Source organism: Bidens hawaiensis, unplaced genomic scaffold (assembly GCF_021521415.1).
Source record: "Bidens hawaiensis isolate Kalapana, Puna unplaced genomic scaffold, B.hawaiensis_p1.1 tig00043714_1, whole genome shotgun sequence".
Taxonomy (NCBI): Eukaryota; Viridiplantae; Streptophyta; class Magnoliopsida; order Asterales; family Asteraceae; genus Bidens; species Bidens hawaiensis.
The window spans coordinates 52,976-80,802 of record NW_027505860.1 but is presented as its reverse complement, the minus strand read 5'-3'; the positions used below and the strand labels follow the sequence as shown (position 1 = coordinate 80,802).

Below are 27,827 nucleotides of genomic sequence, written 5' to 3'. Positions count from 1 at the left end.
TTGTTAGTTGAAATAAATTGAGCTATTTGAACCCCATGCTGATGTTATATGTCTAAAAAGTTCTTCATTCCTTATGCTTCATCTTCATACTTTTTATCATCACCATTCACTTCATCGTTTTCTTTCTCATCTTCGTCATCTTTGCTTTCTTCAATAGCTTTTTGGTCAACATTGACTTTTTCATTTTTATCATTCACTTCATCTTATGTATCCTCACACATAGTCCCATTAGCCATCGCCTCACCAACATCGGTGGTCGCCTTTTTTTTTCGTCCATAAATGATTTAGGATTGAATTCGGCGGGGAGGGCGGCCGTTCTTGGCCCGATCACCCTGGTCGGCCTGAATTCTTTTTTAAATTATATATTTTTTGAAAAAAGTATGTATTCATAATGTTTAAACCCAATTACTCAATTCATTTAAGCCCATTTCTATAAAAAAATTTTGCACAACCTAAATCATAACCAATAAGCCCATTTATACATTTAATTGTAGCCCAACAATTTTATTTATTTTTTTACTAAAGGCCCAAATTTTCTCGCCTTTGGCCCAAATTTTTTTAACGATTCTTGTTGATCGGCATGATCACATCCCTCAAACCATGCCTTCTCTTGTGGTCATTCCCTATATGTATATTCTTATTTATTTCTCTTATTTGTGAGGTTCATTCATCAATTAAATACACACCATACTATCCAAATTAAATAACAAGTGGTAATGAACAAAAATTAAAATAAATTTGACGAAAACGAAATATTAAACAACGATCGTAATCTAAAAGGCTAAAAGTGCTGGTAAGTTTTCTACATAATGATGCGTATCTATCTATCTAGTATCATGCGAACCTTTAAAAAGAAAGAACAAACTTATAGAATCAAATTATAAGGATGGTTAATGATCAACGCATACAACAAACCTTCATGTAGAAGACCTATACTGGATTTTTAGTGTGCAAATGGGCCGTGTTAAGTTAAAAGGAAAGGTAATATATTAAACAAACAAACATACATACCCAGTAAAAATCCCACCAATAGCAGAGCTATTAACAAGGTCCCGGGGAAAGAAAACATACACACATGGAGCATGTGGTCCCCCGCCTACATGTTTATCCTGTTTCTAATTTGAAAACAGAAGTTATCATTTTGTTTTTTATATTAGTTTAAATACCTGTTATATTATATAAATTAAATTAGTATGTAATAACTTTTGTTAATTTTAAAGTATATAAAATAGTCATATACTTTATAAATTTGTATATATTTTCGTAACGGTTCATTAAAAGCCTTTTCAGTTTTTTTCATTTCTACTTTTGTTAGAATGGTATTATGTATCTTATCTTGGGAACTAGCAATGGTTTTGTGGCTCCATTTTCTTTATGTTTTATGTTCAAATTTCAAGTGATAAACAATTCCAGAAATTTATCAGATTTCTGTTTCTTATTTTTGGAAAAGAACTAAAGTAGGATATATATCCCCATGATTGTTGTATTCATATTTCTTTTACTGACTACAAAGTTAAATTAAAGCAAAAATGACAACTGAGATAACAGAAAACCATGTATTAATAAACTTCCATAATTGGTACTCACTCACGCAAATTAATTTTCATATATTGACCAGGTATATTGTTTATTAGCTGTGTTTTTCTATGCTAAAATGTCCAAAATACCCTTTATGAAAGGAGAGGAAAACTCGTGTACTAATTACTTATTATTAATCTTCTGTAATAAGTGCAATATTAAAATTTTGTTTTCTAGCTCAAAATGTGTCAAAATTAATCATTGCGATTTAAAAAAAATGAAGGCAAATTGGATTTTAATAATCCCAGCCTTAATGTCATTGGCCGATAATAATCCCAACTGAGAATATTCTCGCTGATGGTCTGAACTTTTAAAAAATTTACTCTCATTGGACCTCTGTTAAAAAAAAGAAAAAATTAACAATGCTAAGTTTTATCCCAATTTCAAACTGATATTTTAGGCCTTTGAGAATACGTGTCGATTGATGCAAAACTATCTCGAAACGTGCTCCAAATGGCTTAATTTTTGTTAATCAAAAGTTCAAAAGCCCAAACTGAAGCACCGTTTCGAGGGAAGTTTCACATCAATCGACTTGTATACTCCTTCCGTTTAAAACACCAAACACATCAGTTTGAAATTCGGATAAAACATAACACCGTAAAGTTTTTTTTAACGGAGGTCCAATGAGAGTAAATTCTTTAAAAGTTTGGCCCACCAGCGGGAGTATTCTCAATTGGGATTATTATCGGCCAATGACATCAAGTTGGGATTATTAAAATCCAATTTGCCAAAATAAAATAATGTAAAATTCATTCCTAATTTGTTAAAAACTTATAAAAAGTTTTCCATAAAAAGGAAGTTGTAAATCAATAAATAAATATCTAAATACGACAAAATACAAAAAAAATACGCACCTGCGCGCGCGCACACACACTAGGGGACTAACGTTCTCTTACCTAATTGGGTACACAGGTAACGAGTAGGATTTCCATTATTATAAATAGCAACCTCAACATATAGTTTGCTCACACCTAGCTCTTATAGAGTGACACATCCTTAACATTCTCCTTTTGTCTTTGTTCATAATCATGGTTAGAACTAAGGTGGATCTGAAGTATGTTCAGAATGTGCAGAAAAGACGGGTGTGCTTTTCGAAAAGGCGAGCTGGGTTGCTGAAGAAAGCCCGTGAATTGTCTGTACTTTGTGATGCTGAAATTGGCGTTGTTGTTTATTCATCTACTGGGAGACTCTATGAGTATGCCAGTACCAGGTACATTCGTATTATTTTTTGTGTTTTTATTTATGAATTGTTTATTCTTCTTTTTCATTGAGTCTGAAGTTGATCTGTCCTCAATTATCCATTTTTTCTTTTCTTAATGTTATTTTATTTATCTGTCGACTTATTTGAAGGCTTTAGATCCATCAGTTGAACTGTTAGTATCCAGAATTTCAGATTCATTTGGTTGCTCCATTTTTTTGTTCTTTGTTTAATCACAAAGTTTGGAGTTATAATTCTTAAAGTTAATGCGTGCTATCTATTTGCAACTCCTTTTTATGAATTTTTGGTTAGTCGGCTTTGTTTCTTTGGTTTTTTTAAAAACTTGTGGTGGCGCGCTAAATTGCTTTTTTTTAAAACTTTTTTTTTGGCTTGATAATATCTTATAAATTTAAATGCGATCATAATAACCATTATAGTCTTCTTTATTTGGATTGCAGTATGCCTCAAATAATCAGGAGGTACATAACTACTACCGGTGCATGGCCTGAAACGGCGCGCGTTGTGGTTGGCTTCTTTTTTTGGCTTTTTTTGGCGATCATAATAACCATTATAGTCTTTATTAATTAATTTTTTTTTTCATTTTCTTAGGTGCAACAAGCGGAGGAGAATCGAGCGCTTCAGGAGCGCATACTGAGGCTAGAGTCAGAGAACATGTAATGCATTAGTTCTCTTATAATTCATAATATCATATATTCATATACCCGTTTTCCAAATTTAATTTGTAATATCATATTTATGACATTTATACCTTCTACTTCAAACTTTCATTATGATATGAGAGTTTGAAGTGTAAGGAGAAAGAGAAGGGCACAATGGTCAAATTATAACTTGTATTTAATAAATGGTATATTTGATATGCAAGTTATTAATGTAAACTGCAATTTTGAATAAAAATTTAAAAGTAAAATATCATATCATATATATCCATTTTCCAATTCTAATTTGTAACATCAAATATACTCATTTTCAAATTCATGACATTTATACCCTTTACTAAAACTTGCAGTATGATATGAGAGTTTGGACTGTAACTTGCTTTTAATAAAATGGTGTATATGACATTTTAATTATTCTGATTTTCTAATGGGGGGAAATATGCAAGTTATTAATTTAAACTGCAATTTTGAATAAAAAAGTTTAAAAGTATAAAATAAAAACAATTAAAGAAATCAATGGTTTTTTATGCTTCTATTTTTCTTAATTTGTTTTAAGGGCATTGAGGAAGGATTTCGCAGATGTGGTAAGTGATAATCAGCGTTTGCTTTATGGGAATTCTAACGTTGAAACCACACTCGCTTTGACTCTTTGAGGTAATCTTGATTTCTGTTTTTAATTTCTAGTTCCTAAATATGTAGAAACGATCATATAACATTGCATATATCCTTGGTTTTAGAAAGCCCGGGATGTAAGGTATTTATGGAACTTTTTTTTGGTTTGATTTTCAGGCGCGTGGTGACATGGTTCAACTTGAAGCGGGAGCAATTAATGTTTGATTTGTGTTTTGAACCATGGTTATATAAGTTTGTTTTATTTTGTGTTTGTTTTTGAACTTGGAATAAATTGAGACAGTGTGTTTTGGGTTGTTTAATTTGATTTGGTATGTTATGAATTATTTTCTAGTTGTCTTTCAACTCTTTACTCATGTTACATTGATTAAACATGTATGCATTAATAGTTTTATCTGGATATTTAAATAACATTTATTAATCAACTTTACAAGATAAATATAATTAAATTATTTTTATAGCAGTTATTGAATTTACTTTTCAATTAAATTAATTTCTAAAATAAGTTCAATAAATACTAATTATAATTAAATGTTATTGTTTATATTAAATAAACAAACAAATAAATATTGTGTTTTTTTGTAATCAATTCAATACATAAATGCCTATTAACTTTTGTCATTATATTATTAATTTTGTTTAACATTGCTCAAAGGTTGTAAATATAAAGATATTTTTTTTTTCTTATTACTTCACTATATAAATAAACATTTATTCATTTTGAAGCAAAGATCGAGTAAACTACAAGGGTGGGGGAGGCATCTAACTTGGGCTTCTGAGCTCGGGCGGGTTGGCGTTGGGCTAGCACACCGCCTCCCCCTTCGTAAGGTGCCATTTCGAGTTTCGTCTCCGGCTTCGTGAACTCGCTCATGGTGTGGGAATTGGCTCGCCTGATTAGTGATAGGTGGGTGTGGAGATGGATTAATTGATTTAACTTTGTTTGTCCCTTTTTTTTATAACTACAAATTAAGTTAAATTAAACCAGCAAGTTTTTTTTTTTATCTTTTTAAGTTTTAATTAGTGCATTTTTGTTTTTATTTATCAAGTTGTAAGAAACATAGATAAAAAGGTTTTTTTAAAAACTTTAATTATTGTACTTGTTCAATTCATCGTAAAATAACTTCAATCAAAAGTTTAAGATTTCTTTATTATTATTTATAAATTATGAAAATTGGATTATATTAATCCATCTTTTTTAGATTGGTCGACAATAATCTTATCTTAGAAATTGCTGCCACCGGGCCAACATTTTACATTTTTTTTCATTTACCCCCGTTATTAAAATTTAATCATGTTAAGTTTTTTTCTGCATTTAAAACTGATGTTTTAGGCTATTGACTGGAAGGAGGATACGGGTCGATTGATGTAAAACTTATCTCGAAACGGTGCTACAAACGACTTGAATTTTGTTAATTGAAAAAACGCTCGAATTGAAACGTGAGAGTAGGGATATGGTTCAAAGTGAAGTGGAGGCATTTGAAGTTTGGATTTATGTTTTCTAGCATTGTTATATCAGTTTGTTTTATTTTGTTTTAAAACAAGTTCTTATTCTAGGAATAGATTTCAGATAATGTGATCTGAGTTGTTTGATTATGTGTTTTTAAACAAGTTCTTGTACTAGGAATAAATTTCAGACAGTATAATCTGAGTTTGTTGTTTGATTATGTGTTTTTGAACAAGTTCTTGTACTATTAATACAATTTAGACATTGTTATCTTAGTTTGTTGTTTGATTATGTGTTTTTGAACAAGTTCTTGTCCTAAAGATAAATTTCAGTCATTATTATCTCAATTTGTTGTTTGATTTGCTTTGGTATGTTTGTAAAGAGTTATTTTCTAGTTGTCTTTTAACTCCTTACTCATGTTACATTTATTAAACATGTATACATTAATGGTTTTATCTAGATAATTAAATAACATACATTAATCATCTACACAAAATACACAACATTTAGTTATGTTTATAGCAGTTATTAAATTAACTAGTTTTTTTAATTAAACTAATTCCTAAAATAAGTTAAATAAATTCTAAAAGGAATTAAAAGTTTTTTTCTAAATTAAATAAATAAATATTGTTTTTTTGTTAATTAATTCAATACATAAATGCCTATTAACTTTTGTCATTATAATATTGTTTTTTTGCCATTATAATATTAATTTTGTTTATCATTGGACAAAGGTTGTAATAAATTTATTTTTTTCTAATTAAATTTATATCTATATACTCTATAATAAAAACATACAGATTTTACCACTATATTAAACCTCAAACCATTTTTTTAATAAATTATAATAATATTTACCATCCTAAAATTTATTTTTGAAAGTTAACTATTGTTAATTTCATATTTACTAATATATCTTTGCAAATATTTAAAATTGATTAAAACACTCACATTGAAATTCTTATAATTTTCTTTATCTTTAACATATATAAAAAAAGGAAAAACATAAACAAACTAGATACATGTTATTCTATATACTTTTCCTTATTCATAATTCATAAATATAAGTAATATATATGAACTGAATGGTGGTTTTTTATATTTACCAAGTCATTACTCCTTTATATTTTTTCTTCGCTAGACGAGTGTCCGCGCGAAGCAACGGGAAACATAGACTTGGTAATCACGTAACAAGTTTATGGGTGTTCATTGTTTGATTTGAAGCCGTAAAACTGTTGAAATCGGTCATTGGAATGATTTCACGGTTGATTTTTTCTTTAGCTTTTGGCCAGCCGTTTTCAATTTCAATGGTTCGGTTTCGGTTTATGAGGACAAAAAGTTGTTACCAACAGTTTGGTTCACGGTTTAACTTGAAAACCATCAAAACCATACCGCAAACACCCTTACATAAAATATTATTTTTTAACTAAAAAAACTATAACAATATCATACTTAAATTAAAGAGAAAAATATGCATGTTTTATGATTAAATTTTGTAAAAAAAATATTAACGTACGAAAAGTTATTAATGTTTAAAAATCATGGGGGAAGTTGGGTTAAAAGTAAAAATATAAATAAACATTTGTAAAAGATTAAGGGTAATAATTGTAACTATATATTAAATTTATAAAAAAGTTGATTATACTTAAGGGGGAAAAGTTGTAAGTATTTTAAAAGAAGTTAAAAACACGTGAGTTTTGATGTTGCAATGACATTTTTGTCCTTATTTAAACTTGTACTGTGTGCTTCATGACTTGTAAATTACTTAAAAAGATGTGTCTTAATTTACCCTTATTTGATATATTATATATAGTAAAGATGAGTGAAAGAGAGAATGACTAATAAAAATGAGAGTTAATGGTCATTTTTGTCTCTGTAGTTTGTTACTTTTGTCACTTTAGTTCAAAGTTGATATTTTGTTAATTTAATCATCATAGTTTTAAACATTAGCTAATTACGTCCCACTCGTCTAACGACATCCAACTATGCCGTTAGTTTAAGGGTATTTTTGTCTTTCTCATTTTTATTTTTAGTTAATGATCATTTTCGTCTATGTTGTTTGATACTTTTGTCACTTCAGTCAAAAGTTTGAAATTTTGTCAATTTAGTCATCATAACTCAATTATGTCCCGTCGTCTAACGACATCCAACTATGTGAGGTCGAATATCGTAGCAAACAGAGTAATATGTCCCCTCGTCTAACGGCATCGAAATGGATATTCGAGATTAACGTATCATAGCGACCATCTAAGTCGAAATCAACATGAGGAGGTCGAATATCCTACATTTCCATGCTTGCTCAAGAAATCGATACACTAAACCCCATGTGTGTTCTTCTAATCGTGGTGTTGATCTTGAATTCGTCGAACTCTAGGGTTGTAGATGGCTAAACGGTATTGATTACGTCTAAAAAGACGACTATACCCTCACGTAATGTCTAAAAAGACATTTATGACCCTCACGTAAGGGAAACGTGATAACGAAGTAACGACACAGTTGGATGCTGTTAGACCGGGGGGCATAATTGGCTATGATGACTAAATTGACAAAATTTCAAACTTTGGATTGAAGTGACAAAAGTATCAAACCACATGGACGAAAATGATTGTGAGTGAAGAAGAGAGCAAATGTAATGATAAATATATAAAAATATTATTTATTAAAAATAAGAGATATATTGATTTTTAGTGTAATTATAGAGATGGAGATATATGACATGTCGGGAATGCTCTAATTACAATAAAAATTACTCTTTTTTTTTCAATTATATAATACTTCTTTATACTTTTATCATTAACATGTTTCTTTCATTCACCCATAACCATTTTTAGAATACATTAAGAAAATTATACGATATGAATAGTGTATTTTCAAATTTATCTTTTTCACATAACATTTTTCTCTTATCTACTCACAACTACTCCCAATCATATTTTATAGACAGAATTACAGATTTTGTCATTTAAAAAAAGCCAAATTACGGTTCGTGTCCATTTTTTAGTTTCCTTGCAGGCGATGCCCTTTAAACATTTTTTTCCTACACGTTACGTCCTTTACGCTAACTGGGTTAGAAAAACTCAGTTAAATACCCTCACGTGAGACGCATGTGAAGACATTTTTGTATTTTCGTCTGGACCAGCAAATTTATTAAACTTTCCCCTCCTTTCTCTCTTATCTCTCTCTCTCTCTCTCTCTATCATCCCAAATCACCAAACTTTTACTCGATTCAATCCAATTCAATAACCCATCACCCATATTTCAAAACTGCTTCAAAACCATAAAAAGATTCGTTCTTGCTCTTCGATTCGGTTCAAAATCGGATCTTTTTGCTTTATTACTTTAATTCCCACATGGGTTTTGCAGTTACTTCAATTCGGGCGGTGGCGGCGGCGGCGGCCATGAAGTGGTGGTGGAGATGGTGTTGCGGCGGCGGCCGTGAAGTGGTGTTGGAGATGGTGTTGCAGTTAGGGTTTAGGGTTTGGGAGATGGTGGTGGTGGAGATGGTGTTGCAGTTAGGTTTTAGGGTTTGGGAGATGGTGGTGGTGGAGATGGTGTTGCGGCGGCGGCCGTGAAGTGGTGTTGGAGATGGTGTTGCAGTTAGGGTTTAGGGTTTGGGAGATGGTGGTGGTGGAAATGGTGTTGCGGCGGCGGCCGTGAAGTAGTGGTGGAGATGATGTTGCAGTTAAGGTTTAGGGTTTGGGAGATGGTGGTGGTGGAGATGGTGTTGCGGCGGCGGCCGTGAAGTGGTGTTGGAGATGGTGTTGCAGTTAGGGTTTAGGGTTTGAGAGATGGTGGTGGTGGAGATGGTGTTGCGGCGGCGGCCGTGAAGTGGTGTTGGAGATGGTGTTGCAGTTAGGGTTTAGGGTTTGGGAGATGGTGGTGGTGGAGATGGTGTTGCTCGGCGGCCGTGAAGTAGTGGTGGAGATGGTGTTGCAGTTAGGGTTTAGGGTTTGGGAGATGGTGGTGGTGGAGATGGTGTTGCGGCGGCGGCCGTGAAGTAGTGGTGGAGATGGTGTTGCAGTTAGGGTTTAGGGTTTGGGAGATGGTGGTGGTGGAGATGGTGTTGCGGCGGCGACCGTGAAGTGGTGGTGCAGTTAGGGTTTGGGAGATGGTATTGTGTTTGATTGCGTTTTCGTTACAACTTGTAGCTGATGCTGCTGAGTGGTGGCCTGGTTAGCTAGTAGCGATGTTGGTGGTCACAGGTGGTCGGATCTAATGGTGGTCACAGGGTGGCCAGATCTAATGGTCACAGAGATGGTGACACATGTTGGTGGGGATAAGCGGTGGTGATGTTGGGTGTTGCAGCCTTTGTAGGTGTGGCGGTGGTGATGGTGGCCGGGAAAGTGGTGGTAGGTGGAATGAAGATAAATATGAATTGAAGATGGGTTGGAGAGAGAGAAAGAGTTTATTTTATAAATATTAATTATTAAATATCTATTAAATATATTTGAACCACTTCGTTGAAAAGACAAAAATGCTCTCACATGCGTCTCACGTGAGGGTATTTAACTGAGTTTTTCTAACCCAGTTAGCGTAAAAGACGTAACGTGTAGGAAAAAATGTTTAAAGGACACCGCCTGCAAGGAAACTAAAAAAATGACACGAACCATAATTTGGCTTTTTTTAAAGGACAAAATTTGTAATTCTGTCTATTTTATAATTTGCAAAACCTCCTTACAAAGTATACAGAACAGCTTGTCAATGCATGTGTTCCCAAATACATTTAATGAAGGAAATGTAAGAAAATGATTACTTTTCTTTCCATTTCTTTTCTTTTTTCCTTTTCTCTTTCTTTTCCTTTCAAATTGGAAGGAAACATATCCATCGCATATTACTCTATAAAACACATCACTTTCATTCATTCACCCATAACCACTTTTGATATATATTAAAAAATTATACGATATAAATAATGTATTTTCAAATTTATCTTTTTCTCATAACATTTTTCTCTCATATACTAACAACCTCTCCCAATCATATTTTATAATTTACAAAACCTCCTTACAAAGTATACGAAACATATTGTGAAAGTAAAGGATTAAAATTCGATGATATGGAATCCAAAACATAGCTATTACATATGAAGCTTATTCAAATAACTTGTAGCCAACTAAAGGAATAAAAGCATAGGACTTAATTAGTTAATTACAGATAACTAAACATATATACTTGGGATGCTACTAAAACACATTTTCTTTCCTTCATTTTACCGATCGTACTCCTTTTATCAAGTTTTACACTTATACGATTCAAACACCTTTTTTTTTACTTATTTGTCATTCTGTTAGCTTTCGTTGTTATCATCATTATTATTTTTTAAACACTTTTTTTTTTCTAGCTTTTATTTGATTAATTTTTTTAACATGATATTTATTTATAATTTTTAAATTACAAAAATAATTATTTAATTAACATAAACAGTTTATTATTATTAATATATTAATTTTTTTCTATATCTATTTGATTATATAGCTAAGTTAACTCAATTTTTATAAATAAAATTATGAGGTTCCAACTTCCAAGTATTTGTAACTGCGCGTATGAGTAATAAACAAGCAACCCCTCCCAATGGTCGCCAAAAACGTTTCATATTAAACTTCAAGCTTCCAACAAGATAACAACATTTGACCTTATCAAAGAGTCAAACATGTTCCTAGTCTCATCATCAAGCTTCCTGGTTTCTACTCATAAAAACAACTAAACTAAACAAGTGTTGTCAAACACAATACCACTAACCCATATTTCTATATAAACCTCAAACCACCATGTAAGCCACCATATACACAAACCAACAACTTTAATTACCTATGATTCTCAAATTAAACAAACTTGGATTCTCCCATCATCACCGCCACCACCCGCCATATGTCCGAAGCGAATTCGGCTTATTTACATGCTTTCCGTTCACTAGTTTCCGAAAACCTAAACCGCGCATTGGAAAGTTTGAAACTTGGAGTTGGATCAGAATTCTTGTCATTAACATGGATCCACCAATGTTTCAAAATGGTGCCCATGATTAACAAGGCTTTTGCAAAGTTGATGGTGGAGATTGATTATCCGGTGACAAGTTGGGAAGATGGTTCCATTGATGAGTATCTTGATTACACCATTAAATTATTAGACCTTCTTAATTCTATCAGTTGTTGTATTTCACATGTGAACCAAGCTCGGGTTTCGCTTACTCATGCTTTAAGTCTCATGGAAAGATCTCGGGCTCTTGGTATCGAACGTATGAGAGAGTTCAAGAAACATAGTCATTCCATCATGGAGTTTAAAGGTAATGTAATCGATGTAGACAGAATTCGGAATGAGAAGGAATGGATATTTCATGAAGCTATGATGGTTTTGAAAAGTACTGGATTTTGGGTGTGTGGGGTGGTGTTATCCGGATTAACGAGTGAAGGTGAGCCGAGCATGGCGATTACGGGAAACATGGTGTTCGTGGATTCGTCGTTGATGGCTTTGGATTCCGTCTTCAAGAAGAAATTGATGATGGAAGGGGGGTTTGTGAAGGAAGTTGAAGGAGTGAATGAGAGTGTTGGTTTGATTATTTCAAGTGGAATTGATGATTCTGAGGGTGGAATGGAATTGAAGAGAAGATTGGAAGTGGTTAGAAATGGATTGATAGGTTTAAAAGAGGAAGAAGAAGGTGTTTTTGGAAGTGTCATGGCTGCAAGAAATGAAGTGCTTAAGACACTTAGAAGGAAAAATAATTAGTCATGACATGATTTGTTTGTATGTATATGTACTACACATCCATGTTGAATTCTCTATTTCGATTGAAATTCTTGTAATAATACATTGCTTAAGCTATTCATTTATGTGTGTAAAATGTAATATATAAATATCATTGTTAATATTATACAATTAGGCAGAAAAACCAGTCACGTTGTGGCGCCACAACTATTTAAATTGGGGATTTTTAATATAGGTAAACTTCATTAGAATACGGACATTGAATCCATAAAATAAGTTTGTAAACGCTCAAAAAATTTTCGACACATGCAAAGTTTATAATCAAAACAACACAAATTAGGTTGGTATTTATTAAGTTCATTATGCAACGACACTAAACCCAAAATAAATTAGCGCCTAAAGTATAGCGTATGATAAAAAAGTAGAAACATTTAAATTGATGTATATCGGTTCGCTAAAACCGGGTGTTACGATGGCTAGTGGCGTTTATTCGGAACATTCATAATGGTGCCGAATTAAACCCAATAATAATTTTTTGGACAATTTAACATTTTTTTACAGCGACATTTATATAGTTTATAATGAAATAATTACATATTTAAACACGTCAAGAAAAACACTAATAAAATATTAAAAAAATTTCTTTGTGGCATCAGCCATGAATTTTGACAATGTGTAGTGAGGTATTATTAGGGTATCATGGGGGCGTTATATCATTTTATAATAAAGCGTGTTTATATCTTGAATTGGTAATGAGATTTTGCATTATTTATTACACATGTTTTTGATTTAAAAATGTGATGATGATGTGACGAAAAATGACTCACAAACAACCTTTTTTTAATATTATATGTACAAAATAACAAGAGTAATGTGAATCATATATCATTAGTCGAAACACCTTCTTCTTCTTTGAGTTCTTCCTCTAATTAGTATTCCTTCTAAGCATGAGTAAGCGAAACCCGAGCTTGGTTCACATGTGAAATACAACAACTGATAGAATTAAGAAGGTCTAATAACTTAATGGTGTAATCAAGATACTCATCAATGGAACCATCTGCCCAGCTTGTGACCGGATAATCAATCTCCACAATTAACTTTGCAAAAGCCTTGTTAATCATGGGCACCATTTTGAAACATTGGTGGATCCATGTTAATGACAAGAATTCTGATCCAACTCCAAGTTTCAAACTTTCCAATGCGTGGTTTAGGTTTTCGGAAACTAGTGAACGGAAAGCATGTAAATAAGCCGAATTGATCCAACTCCAAGTTTCAAACTTTCCAATGCGTGGTTTAGGTTTTCGGAAACTAGTGAACGGAAAGCATGTAAATAAGCCGAATTTGCTTCGGACATATGGCGGTGGTGGCGGTGATGATTTGAGAATCCAAGTTTGTTTAATTTGAGAATCATAGGTAATTAAAGTTGTTGGTTTGTGTATATGGTGGCTTACATGGTGGTTTGAGGTTTATATAGAAATATGGGTTAGTGGTATTGTGTTTGACAACACTTGTTTAGCTTAGTTGTTTTTTATGAGTAGAAACGTCCAGGAAGCTTGATGAGGAGATCTAGAAGATGTTTGACTTTTTGATAAGGTCAAATGCTGTTATCTGTTGGAAGCTTGTTATTTAATATCACACGTTTTGGCGACCACTTGGCTGCGTTGCTTTGCTTGTTTGTTACTCACACGTCCACTTGCAAAATGCAAATACATGGAATCACATAGATTTGGCTCCATTTGCTTGTTTGTTGGTGAAGAAAGTGTGCAACTCGTGATGTTATTAGGCAAAATTACATTAGATGATAAAAGAACACCACAATATATCAAGTGTCCTCGAGTGTGACTAACCCACGAACGAGTGACTATGAGCACGTTTTTTCTCAGGCAACAAAAAATAAATGTATGAGCTTCTTGTGGGAAAACAGATAATTAACTGGCTCAAATACATCAATGCATTTTGCGCAATGTGAATAGTATTAGCGGGTATTATATGGAATATGTTTTACATAGATTAAAAAATATTCGTAATAGGGAACGATTTGAACAATCACAACGGAAAATACAAAACCTACAAAAACACAGAATATATTATGTACAATGGGAAAAAATATTCACATGTTTACATTAAACCGTAAAATTTACAATTTGGTATTTTAGGTAAAGTTAAGCAATATAGATGTAGTTATAACATGTTAGTCAAATGCATTAATAGATGGTGAACTATTAATCTTATCTTACTACACTAATAAAAGAAAATGTTTAAGCTTAGGTGTCAAGCCTCATATTTGAGGGTTGACCAACCATGTAGTGTTAGTACTTTTTTAAATTTCTTGCAAATCAACATCTGACGTTTATATTAAAATCATGCTATTTTAGTACTTTTCGTTAACCCCGTTAGTTTTTACCATTAAATTAATTTATAAGTATTTTGAGAATCACAATTGAAATAACGTACTTTATATATTTTTATCATTTGACAAATCCCGTTGTAATACACGGGTTCAAAAGCTAGTTGTTAATATAAAAGTTTTAACTTTGTTATACGATCGATATTTTCCTTGTTTTCAATTTTTAAACAACAAAAGAATACCTCTCCGTCATCTTTGACGAGTCATGTATCTACCAACTATTGTAGTCTTGTATTATTAGATAAAAAAAAAAATTTAAGAAACCATATTGATTTATTAAGTGTGATTATGGTAAAAGTTACCGTCTTAAACCTGAAAATCTTCTTTTTGAGGTCAACTAAGTTTCCATGAAGGCTACGAATTTTTGACAATGGAATTTTGAATCTAACACCTGTATCCGTAATCTAAGACATCAAAAGTCGGATATCCGAATCTTGAGATACAAATTTTGTATCATCCAATGCCTAAACGGAAGTCAATTGCTTCACAACCCAAAGAGAATTAAATTGTAGTTACACAACACAATTAAATCATTAAACAGTTGTCTCATAACAAACTGGTGATAAGCTGTGAATAATTAAGAGAATAAGAAAGTAAATTTATTTAAGGGTCACTTAAAAGTCCCATCCCATCGCATAACGTTCCTCAATCCAATCAGTATGTAACAAAGCCCAATATTAGTTCTAGCACAACCTTAAATGGGCCTTATAAAGTTTTAAGTCAATTGGGCTAACTAGTTCTAATAATTATTTTCATATAACATTATGTAAGTTCTAAGTTCTTAATTGATGTTGGTAGAGGTGCACAAATCGGGTTTTTCGGTTCCTGGGTATGGTATCGAGTTCGGGTATTAGAAAATCGGATACTGGCCAGACCCGGGTCGAGTTTGGATCCGTGTATTGTCCTTAAAAACCATACCATATGCACGGGTTCCAGTGATGGATCCATGATTTTTTTCCAAGCGGTTCATTGTTTTAGATACTCCAATTTCATAAGGTTGGACATAAAAAAATGTTGGGTCGGTTTGACAGTTCGGGTTGAGTAAGGTTCATCACATAATAAAAATATGATATATTAATAAAAAAAATTGTCGTTAGAAGTTAAATAACACATGATATGAATACAATGGTCTTCACAGATAATAAACAAAAACTTCCTATAGTTGTTCCGTACGGGCTAGTGGCGGATCTAGGATAAATTTTGAGGGGTAACCCAATTTTTTTTATCATAAAATGATACAAGGCCGTCACTGAGAATTTAAGAGCCATCAGGGGCCCGCCCTGTACGTACGAGTGAAAAAGTGGGCCCATAATTTTCAAATTTTAATGGATTCATATTCTAACTCTAATTTTTTGTAACAACATATTGACCAGACTCATTTTGAAAAAGAATTTACATCGAGACGTAGAACTGTTTATTCTAACTAAAATTTTTCTCGGAACGTACACAAAAATAAGCACTTCGTAACAACTTATTTCAAAGATAGAAAACACCATATTTTAAAGTTATACAAGAATAACAATAAAAAAATATCAAACTGTGGCCAAAACAAAAACATAATATATATTTATTTATATTTTTTACCTGTGAATTAAAAATGTATTGAACATATAAATAAAACAATAAAGTAAAAAAGTTAAACAAAATACAATTAACTAAATAAACTATACCAACAAATATATAAATAAATAATATTTAGAAATCCAAATTAAAGATGAAGTGTTGAACTTCACGTTTCCAATTATTAATATTAAATATTAAATATTATTAATATTAAATATTAAAGAAGGAAAGGACATTAAAGGACAAAAGGGTAAATAGCTTATTTATATCTTCTTCTTCTTCTTCTAATTGCAACTGTACAAGGCCGCCGGAAAAAAAAATCCGATGACTTCTTCCTCACTTTCTCTCTTTATATTTTATTAGGGGTATCCTTTCAGGGGTAACCTAATACACAAAATGAAGAACAGAAACAAAATTTTGCACTAATTTTTCACTTCACCCGGGCACTGGTACGGGCATTCATCTTTTGAAATCGTTGCGTAACATCTTCGACCGAACCTTGTGAAACAAATCCCCTTCTGTGTAACAGATGCAAGAATCATTCATGCATCCATCTCGAATGATCAACTTCATTAATCCTATGAGATGGCTAACCAATGCCGGTTACCCAAAACCCCTGGTTTGTAGTTAATTTCAAGGAATAAAACCGACTACGAGACTAACAAATTTAGTATATCGAGACATTCGATTCACAAATGTAGGGGTAAACATCGATTTAACAGCTTTATCAAACGGCTGTGAAACTTGCACGGTAAAAATAGACTAAAATAACCTTGGTATTTTCAATTAGTATTTTGACTCATTCGGAAAATAATAATCCAAACCTCAAACTAGACCCGTTTGATGCTGCCAATAAGATATCCCTTTGACTTACAAAAGTAAGTAACCCTTTTATTGAACTGTCAATTATTTAACCTTTAATCTCCTTGACCCTTGCTGCAATATTTTTTTTAAATAACAATACACATTCAGTTAAATTGGTAACCATTAGCCGCACAATTTTTCCTAGTACCAAACTATATACACAGTTTGCCCATTTTGCCCTTAGTTTCAGTGAACCAAATTTCTATGTATACGGTCTCAACCTGCTAAAATGGGTTCGGTCTAGCTCATGACCCATAACAAAACCATAAGAATATTTATCGTCTAGACTTTAAATATGCAATTTAAAGATAAGATCCAATGCCTTTATATTTGAGAAAGAATTTTATTAAAGAGCATAAATGTTATAGATGTCCTTTTAAACATGAAAATTGGCATCACTGATTAGTTATTACAGAGTTACAGGAAAAGAATAACATTTTGTATATATAAGTCCTTTGGTTAATTTATTGATTAACTTCCGAAACCTAAACATCAAGCACCAGTGGTGAAGAAACACTAATCGACCCCGGGCAGATTACGGATAATCTGGGGGTTAAATAGATGTTTCCCACGAGGGGTTAGATCCGGCAAAGATGGTTCTTCTGATAACCTGCAAAACAGACACCGTGAGCTCGTCACTGAGAAGGGGGGGGGGGGGGTACCTCCTTGTGACCACCCTCCGGCGTGAGAATCAGACTAGATTGCTCTTGAATATAAGTGTATATTAAGAGAATGACTAAAGCAGATATCAGGTAATATATCAAGATATGATATAAGATATAAGATATAAGATGAGATCATACCATTCCAAGGTGTTGGAGTATTTATAGCCGAAGGTAGGTTTCCAAGAAGGTACAGTCGGCTGAATAGTGTTCCTGTTCTGCCAACTGTGGGCTACGCACATGCCATGCTGGTAGTTGGTGGGTAGGCAGCGACTGATAGTGACCAGGCCGGCTGTGTACTATTCCTGTTCCACCAACTGCAGGCTATGCACGTCCTCCGACAGGTTGGTGAGTAGGCAGCGGCTAATAGTGACATACAGTACAAGAGCGTGCTACTCGTCATACTGTTGTCAGTGAGCTGTCGTATCTTTGGTCAGATCTTTTGTCCATACCTCGTCAGGTACAGTACAACAGATCCTCCCGTATCGTACGGACTGGCTCATTTGGGCGGGAGTATTCCCGGCTTTGCTCATTCCTTCTTCAGGTGACATTACTGAATTATTATGAGAGTTAAGTGCCTTGTGCGTGTAGCTTTGCTGCGCAGGTAGCCTTCCCTGATGGCTTGTATCCGCAGCTGCGGGAACAGGCAGAGTACTTCACCATTGGGAGGCTTTTCCTGGGGGAACAGCTTGCGTACTGCGCGTAAGGACGTCACGTCTATGAGCATGGTGGGTCCTGCGGATCCAGTTGGTCTCGGCGCAGACGTCCCTTTAAGTTAAGTCTTGCGGGTTCAACCGCGCAGACGTCCGTTAAGGAGTCTTGCGGGTTCAACTGCGCAGACGTCCCTTTTCAAGGTGAGTCTTGCGAGTCCAACTGGGCTCTGCTGGGACCTACCTCTTCAAGTCCCCCCAGTCCAATGTTCTTCTCATGAATTGTTAATAAGTGATGTGAACTTTTAGACTTAAACAAGGGGTTTTGAAAAGGTTTTAGTTTTAAGGTTTTCCATGGGGATTCTTCTCGCGGAAGTCCTAATGTCACGTGCAGAAATTCCCGACTTTTCTGCTTGATCTTTGGGTGTGATGCGGGTAGGTCTGTAACCTCCTCGCAAGTCAGGAGCGTTGAGTTCCACTTGTGTAGATTCTCCATGAGGTTTTGGTAGTTTTGAACATAGTGATCAATTATGTTTAAACAACCAATTCCATCTTGGAGGTTCAAACAATCTAGTTCTCGACGTTCCCGCTATGCGGGGATGTTATTCCCGTTTCCGCAAGCACTGCCCAGAAGATCCTTCTTGGTTTCAATTCCCTGCGGAGTGCTAGGTATGTGAAGGGTTTCGCCTTGACACTGTACCCGCACTCGTCTTATAGTTACTTTACTTCCAAGGTATTCCTGGCTTCAATTCCCTGCGGGTGCTAAGTATGTGGAGGGTTTTGCCTTGACACTGTACTCGCACCCGTCTTATGGTTACTTGGTTGCCGAGGTATTCTTGGCTTCAATTCCCTGCAGGTGCTAAGTATGTGAAGGGTTTTGCCTTAACACTGTACTCGCACCTGTCTTATAGTTTCTTGGTTGCCAAGGTAAGGAGTATTTTCCCGCTTACTTTTGAATCTTTTTGAAATTCGAAGAGTTGGTGAAAGGATAAGAACAGTCCAAACTGTTGAAACGTCGTCCGACGGTTTCTTCTGACAGTGTCAGGACGTGCAGGAAGTTATGGCGACGTGACAGTATATGGTCATTCCAGGCGCTTTTTCAGGCGCGTGGGCGCGATTTTTCGGGCGCGTGGCCGCGAAATTAATGGCACGCGTCCTTTCAACAGCTGTTGCCAGCTTGCTCTTTGCCACGTGTCATAGTTTCATTGCACCTGCGATTTCTCTCTCTTCCGCATTAAATTCATCGCATTAATTGCGATGAGTATATAAAGGGCGAGAGGGTGCACCTTATTCCACACTTTCACTTCTCTCTTCATCTTCTAAACGATTTCCGGCGAATACTCACTATTCCGTCAAGCATTCTTCTGAAATCGTTTTTCTGTACATCCGAAACATGTCTTCTACCCGTGATTTTGAGGCCACTGCCGAGGAGTCTGAGTTGTTCGTCGAGAACCCGACGTCGACGTCCGAAAAGGACGACAAGAGCACTGCTGGCGAGTGCCTGTGTGCTCTTCCGGCCGACCTCTATCAGTACGTCGTCCGGAAGTTCATGCTCGAGCCGTTCGAGCCTGAGTTTCCGGAGCCACACCAGACGGTGTACGATGCCCCCAAGGGCAAGATAGAGGTGTACGCTGCATTCTTCGTTTATGGGAATCTCAGGTTCCCATTGACGAAGTTTGTATACCGTGTCTTGGAGAGGCACGGTGTGCATCTGACGGAGGTACACCCGATGGCGATTGCCAAGATCCGCCACTTTGAGTGGGTGTGCCTCATTCTGGGCGTGGAGCCCCACGTAGATCGGTTGATGAACTTCTACTCCTGGAGGTGTATCCAGGGGTGGTACACCTTGGTCAATCGGATCAAGGGGTTGAAGATCTGCGCTACCGAGCGCAGTCTTCGGTCGTGGAAGCGGGAGTTTTTTTATATCTCCGCTTGCGTCGTCCCTCTTGCGATGACGTTTAAGAATGGGAGAGCACTCCCCGCCCTTCACGCCCTCAACTACCAGGAGGCGGAATGGTTCGCCAAGATCTCCCGGGTCCAGACTCCGGTGTACCGCTTTGCGGAGTCTGGGATGGCGATGCTCGGGATGAGCCGGGTGTGGAAGGAGGCGTCACAGGTTCCCATCGTCCTCGAATACGGTTTGAACTCTGTCTCTTATGGTATGCTCTGTCTTCTTTGTTGATATAGGTTTTTCTTCTAACTGTTTCCTTTTTTTTTTTTTTATTTCAGAAGGAAACGACTTGCAGTCGCTCCTGCATCCGCGGGAGGCTGATGGTCCCGCTCGGATGGGTACTCGTGCTCTCGATGAGAACGAGTTGCCCATCTTGGAGCAAACGAGGGATCGGTTTGTGGAGGTCTACCCGCCAGGCCACCCAATTCTGAGCGCCACGCGGCCAGGTAAGGAGTTATTCAACCCTCGACCTCTCAATGCTGAAACCTCTGCTGGAATTCCTCTAATCTTGTCATCTTCTGATGAGGAATCCGCAGATGGTCCTCCGTTGGTGCGGAAAAAGAAGGCCACTGGCGCGAAGGGCAAGGCGAAGGTTGCCTCCACCGCCGATCCGGTTGTCCGGTCTGACTCGGAAACACAGAGCGAGGAGGCGGCGGGGAACCCTGGTGGTAGTGAGACCACTGTTCCGGAGGTTGAGACGGCTGTCACCTCCGGGCAGCCCAGTGTGACGACGGTGAGCGGCGTGAAAAGGCCGGCTCCATCGGGTTCGTCCCCGCCTGTCAGAACCTTTAGGCTCAAGAAAACCCGTAAGTATAATCTTCCATTACTTTAACTGCATAGCTTTCCACCATTATACTTATATCTTCTTTGTGCAGGCGTGGATGCTACCGCATTCCAGGGTGGAGCGGGGAGGAGCACCTCCGGACCCATGACGATAGGTTTGGTCAACCTACCTGAGGCGATGACCCAGGCGTCCGCGCCTGCTTCAGTTGTTGGTTCAGTTGCTCACCCGGTTGAGCCAACTGTTCCAACTATGATGACATCTCCGCCGGCTGTCAGTGCCATATTTACTGATTCCTTCACTGAGCCGGCGGTGAATGTTACTGTGGATTCTTCCGCAGCCACGGCCGCGGTTGTGAGTTCACCTCCGCTGGCTTCTACCGCGGCGGCCTCCGCTATGCCTCCTCCGGCGCCGGCGACTACGGCCGGTCCTTCAGGTATGTCCGGGGTTTGGGCGTCAAGCCAATCTCTGCCTCCTTCCCATCTGCCTGACCTGTTGGATGGATATCCGTTAGGTTCGGGTGATGGGTTTGGCGGCTACAGGCCTGTCGTCGACCCTACAGGTGCGTAGGGTTATTTTGGCCTTTATTTTATATATATATTTATTTTTTTTTATCATCTTTTCCTAACTGCTTTTTGCTTTTGCAGTGTCGGATTCCAATGAAGTGTATGTTCCACGATGGAACATCCGCCGAGGAACAACCCTTCGGACGCCTGTAGAATGCGTCGAATGGGCGCGCCACGCCGCCCCCGCTGGTGCGCTGGGGGAGGCCATGTCCAGCTACTAGGAGGGTAGGCTGTCGAATGAACTACGGATTCTCCTTGCCCGGATGCAGCCGCGCGTCGAGTTACTTTGTCGTGAAAACGACAAGTTAAAGACGGCGCGTAGCCTAGAGGTGGCTCAGGCGCGGGCCATCCGGGAGGAGAACAAAAGGCTTGCCGCAGTGGCTGCGGAAAAGGAGAAGGCCTTCCAGGCCCTTGAAGTCGAAGTTCAGGCCCGTCTCGAGGCCCGTTCCAAGGCTGCCCAAGCTGTTAACGAACAGCTTCGGCTGGCTAAGGAAACTGCGCGGAACGCAACTGAGAGGGCCACCAAGGCTGAAACTGTTGCTGAGCCTCTACGCATTGAGAACGAGGAGCTTAAAGCCAAGCTAGAGAGGCTCCAGCAGGCTCATGATGCCTTGGCTATGGAAGACGCCAAGAAGCTCCAAGAGATCTTGGACCAGATGGGCGTGCTTGACCACACTGAGCGGAAGCTAAAGGGCGTTGAAGAGGCTGCTGCTAAGGAAGTGTTGCTCGCCAACCTTAACAAAAGTGAAGCCGAACGCGCCCGTAACCAAGCTCAAGCCGCCCTCCAGGAGGCTCTGGTTGCCAAGGAATGGCTTCTTCGAGAAGCGTTGTCTCAGGTATGCGTAATTTCATAATATCTTTACGCTTTTCTTTGTAAATAGAAAAGGTTTTGATACTTGTATTTTTTCTTGTAGGTTGTGCATCGAGTCTTCACGGACACATCATACGACGATGCCATGAGCGCAGCCCTCAACGCTTCTTATGAGGATGGGGAAAAGGCCGGCTTCCTGCTTGGTCTAGGGTTCGTTGAGAAAGGCATCCCGCCTTCCAACTTCCCTTTATATGATGTTGATACTGAAGCTGTATATGACCAAGCAGTGAATCAGTATGCCGCCTTCCCGCATCCGGTGGTGGAGAAGGTGAACGATGTTGCTGCTGCTGATGATGGGCTAGCCATTCTAAAGACCTTCCTTGAACCGCCACAACCAACTAATGGTGCGGGTACAAGTGGGTTTGGAGGGAGTGGTCCTGAAGCTTGAACCTTAAGATCCCTTCCCACTGTTAGGATAGGTTTACATTGTATAGATTTATATTCTTGTAGGCGGGTAGTTACCCGGCCATTCTTGTAATGAATTATTATGAAATATAAATCTTTGTGCGGGTAAGACCGCTACTTTCACTGGATGACTTGCTTTATAAACGTTATATGACTTGCTCATGCATACTTTAGTTTAAATTAGCAACTTTCCAAGTGTTTAGAATAAGTTAACCTTTGAACGTGGTAGATAATAGGTTGAAGTTTTGCTTCCTCCTTCGTGATTGTGCGGGTAAGACCGTCACTTGCACTTTGTAGGATGGCTAAACTTTACCTATATCTGACCTGCGTGGAGGTTTTCCTCATCTTTTCGTTAGAAATTTTCTAAGTGTTTAGAATAAGTTAACCTTTGAACGTGGTAGATAATAGGTTGAAGTTTTGTTTCCTCCTTCGTGATTGTGCGGGTAAAACCGTCACTTGCACTTGGTAGGATGGCTAAACTTCACCTATATCTGACCTGCGTGGAGGTTTTCCTCATCTTTTCGTTAGAAATTTTCTAAGTGTTTAGAATAAGTTAACCTTTGAACGTGGTAGATAATAGGTTGAAGTTTTGTTTCCTCCTTCGTGATTGTGCGGGTAAAACCGTCACTTGCACTTGGTAGGATGGCTAAACTTCACCTATATCTGACCTGCGTGGAGGTTTTCCTCATCTTTTTGTTAGAAATTTTCTAAGTATTTTGAATAGGTTAACCGTTCGACGCGTGGTTGTCAATAGGTTAGTTCGGTTTCTTCTATCATGATTTGTGCGGTTAGGACCGGCACTTTCATTTAGTGGGATCACCAAACTTTACCTATGACTGACCTGCGTGAAGGTTTGCCGTTTTTTGTGTTTATGCGGGTTTTGCCGCCTTCCACAAGCAACTACTTCCCCATTTATGTATGCGGTGAAGACCGGCATATCAGTGTGGAAAGTTCATAAGTATAAATGTAAGATCATCAGTCATCAATGTTCTAAGGAGAATCATTTCCATTAGAAGTGGCTCTGGGCCTTTTCTTTACAAGTTTGGAATTGATCTACATGCAAACTGTGTAATTGAGCTCCCTTCCATGTTGTTGGGATGGGAGTGCCATCGAGCCGATATGCACCTGGTTCAGGATCTCGTTGTTTACGCAGTATGTAGTCTCCAACATTGAAGCTGCAATTTTATTCGTGTTTTCCCCAACTGGGGTTCTACACGCATCAGCCTGCTCAGCGTTCGTTACGCCACGAGGTGCGCGAGCGTCCCATCTCTGACAAATGCTTCGACGATGTCCTTTACGTCTGTGCATTCTTCAGTGTTGTGGCCTTTTGTCCTGTGAAAGTCACAGTATTTGCTCCGATCAGCATTGTGACGATGTCGGATTATTGGAGCCTTTGGCCATGGGAGCTTCTCAGTGGCGAATACCTCGGTGACGCTTTTAGTGAGTGGCGTCCATCTGGAGTTCTGGTTCGACTGTACGTTATCCCCTCCGCCTAACCGATGTTGCAAGCCGGATGAGGTGTCAAAGTTTACCCTTGACTGCCAAATGCCTAGCTTCCGCTTTTTGTTTAGTCGGGCGGTAAGGACGTTGTCTTCTCTTGTTTTCTGGGTGTAGAGGTTTGTGCTCTGGGGGAGATCTCTACCCAGTTGCTTCTCCGTTTCCGCAAAGCGTTTAGCTGCTGTCATGATGGCATCCCATGTGGATGGCATGCCATCTTTACCCGTTAAGGTGCGGATGAGCTCTTGGTCGTTCGCGCCCTGGATGAAAGCAGCGCGAACAAGATCTTCGCTAATATTACCCAGACTTAGCTTCTTTGAGTTGAAGCGAGTGATGAAGTCTGGCAAAGATTCATCTTCTTCTCGAATGCAATTGAGGATTGTCCATTGCTATTCGGTATACTTTCTTTGTTGGCTGAAGTGTTGGCTAAACTTCTGCTGGAAGTCTGCCCAATCGTAGATGTGGTGGACCGGTAGACTATCGAACCACGCTCTAGCTGGCCCAACAAGCGTCATTTGGAACATGTAACACCACGTAGGTTCCGTCCAATTACTGACGGTTGCCCCCGCTATGAATCTGTTCAAATGATCGTCTGGATCAGATATACCATCGTAAGTGCCAATGTTGGACATCTGTTTGGCACTTTTCGGGGCGATTGCTTCCGCAATGTCCCTTGAAATTTGGACGTTCCCGCATTTGCCGCAGTTGGTCTAAATGTTTTTGAGAAGTCACGTGGGTTTCCACCCGCGTTTTTTGGTTTGAAGGTTTCTCCAAAATGCCTTCTCGGTTGGGAGTCCGTTTCCTTACGCTTCCCTTTCGTCCTATGACGAGGGTTTGCGTCACTATCGGATTCCTCCGAATCATCGTCCAAGTACTCTCCGAATTCCTCAGCCTGTTGGAGTGAGCGTAAGCGTTCATCCAACTCAGCTTGGAATTCTTTTTGACGTGCTTCCGCCCACGCTTTTACTTCATCGAGTGTTTGGCGGGGGAGCCTCGTTCGTTGTCTCTCTAACTGGGTATCGGTGAATCCCAGGGAGAAATTATTTACTGCACTCGCCCCAGCTCGGGTAACTGGGGTAGCGTTCGTAAAATTTACTGCACTTGCCCCAGCTTGGGTACCCGGGGTAGTGTTCGTAAAAACTGTGTAGTCGCCGGTATTCCCCCCAGTAGCTGGGGTTGTGGTTACCGGAGTTTCTTTAACCATCTTTCCAGAAGTTTTGAGAAAACTTAAAAAGATTAAGTTCTAGCTTTTATGCACGGATGGCGCCAATGAAGAAACACTAATCGACCCCGGGCAGATTACGGATAATCTGGGGGTTAAATAGATGTTTTCCACGAGGGGTTAGATCCGGCAAAGATGGTTCTTCTGATAACCTGCAAAACAGACACCGTGAGCTCGTCACTGAGAAGAGGGGGGGGTACCTCCTTGTGACCACCCTCCGGCGTGAGAATCAGACTAGATTGCTCTTGAATATAAGTGTATATTAAGAGAATGACTAAAGCAGATATCAGGTAATATATCAAGATATGAGATATGATATAAGATATAAGATATAAGATGAGATCATACCATTCCAAGGTGTTGGAGTATTTATAGCCGAAGGTAGGTTTCCAAGAAGGTACAGCCGGCTGAATAGTGTTCCTGTTCTGCCAACTGTGGGCTACGCACATGCCATGCTGGTAGTTTGTGGGTAGGCAGCGGCTGATAGTGACCAGGCCGGCTGTGTACTATTCCTGTTCCACCAACTGCAGGCTATGCACGTCCTCCGAAAGGTTGGTGAGTAGGCAGCGGCTAATAGTGACATACAGTACAAGAGCGTGCTGCTCGTCATACTGTTGTCAGTGAGCTGTCGTATCTTTGGTCAGATCTTTTGTCCATACCTCGTCAGGTACAGTACAACAGATCCTCCCGTATCGTACGGACTGACTCATTTGGGCGGGAGTATTCCCGGCTTTGCTCATTCCTTCTTCAGGTGACATTACTGAATTATTATGAGAGTTAAGTGCCTTGTGCGTGTAGCTTTGCTGCGCAGGTAGCCTTCCCTGATGGCTTGTATCCGCAGCTGCGGGAACAGGCAGAGTACTTCACAATTGGGAGGCTTTTCCTGCGGGAACAGCTTGCGTACTGCGCGTAAGGACGTCACGTCTATGAGCATGGTGGGTCCTGCGGATCCAGTTGGTCTCGGCGCAGACGTCCCTTTAAGTTAAGTCTTGCGGGTTCAACCGCGCAGACGTCCGTTAAGGAGTCTTGCGGGTTCAACTGCGCAGACGTCCCTTTTCAAGGTGAGTCTTGCGGGTCCAACTGGGCTCTGCTGGGACCTACCTCTTCAAGTGGTCTAGTGGAAGAATAGTACCCTGCCACGGTACAGACCCGGGTTTGATTCCCACATCTTAATAATTGATGAAGTTGAGGCAATTCTGAGCATATTTGTTTTTTCACTACAGACTGTTTTTGTGAACTCCATTTTTAAATACATGCTCCACATGGGTCGTGTTAAAGTTACAGTTTTACACGATTCTAAATGTGTGCGAGTCAGAGGTGGTGTCTTTCACACAAATAAATATATGGACAATTAATGATGATCTTGCTTTTGAAAATGACTAGACTTATGTTTGTAGTCAAATGGATCCTCTTTCATATAGGAGCTTTATGTTTCTTGTTAATTATGTGTTTACTCTAATCAACTAATCAATGGTGTTGACTACAACTCTAACCAATAAATCATGTACATTTGTCAGTTAACAGTAACAAGTCAAAAGTGTTAAAATGTCTAGGAAAGATGTATTGCAAATCTATAACTAAGGTCTTCTACCGTACTGCCAAGTTAAAACCACTCTCCATACAAGTCTTTACTAGTGTCTCCTCCTAATGTATCATGACCATTGACCAATGCTTTTGGTGGAGAAGAACCATTTCTCACTTGGTGATATTCACTGATCTCTCATTAGTTATCAAAACATTACTCGGACGAACGCGTGTAAATTTACACTTCGTATAAAAGTTTTCAGACGAAAACACATAAATTACACTACTGAGCAGAAAAATGGGGTCACCGGAGCCGCCCGGGCCACAATACAACAAATAAAAGCTTCCCCCTTGAGTATTTTCACACTTACTATGCTTGTCTTGGCAACGAAAAATCTCCATAATATTTATCGATAACATGATGGGCATCATGTGTGTTTAAATCATAAACCTATTGTAGAACACTAAATCATAAATCATATCCTAGCCTATGACATACACTACATGTTTATTTAACTATTAACAACTATAAGTTATCATTATTATCTGAACCCTTCGATCAATTGAGATATGTTAACAAACTCATCAGACACATTAAATCCCGAAATAGTATATCAAAACTGCAAATCATGATTTGA

The 27,827-nt window shown here is 38.0% G+C and overlaps 1 protein-coding gene and 1 pseudogene across 1 annotated transcript; both read left to right on the top strand.

Moving 5' to 3' along the window:
* Window positions 1-1,848: 1,848 nt before the first annotated feature.
* On the top strand, window positions 1,849-4,448 carry LOC143615656 (MADS-box protein AGL71-like). Its single transcript, XM_077088732.1, has 4 exons — window positions 1,849-2,788; window positions 3,235-3,301; window positions 3,386-3,450; window positions 4,010-4,448. The coding sequence occupies exons 1-4, from the start codon at window positions 2,607-2,609 to the stop codon at window positions 4,104-4,106; spliced, it is 411 nt and encodes a 136-aa protein (XP_076944847.1). The 5' UTR covers window positions 1,849-2,606; the 3' UTR covers window positions 4,107-4,448.
* Window positions 4,449-11,139: 6,691 nt separating this feature from the next.
* LOC143615654 (protein BPS1, chloroplastic-like) lies at window positions 11,140-12,250 on the top strand (annotated as a pseudogene).
* The last annotated feature ends 15,577 nt before the right edge of the window (window positions 12,251-27,827 follow it).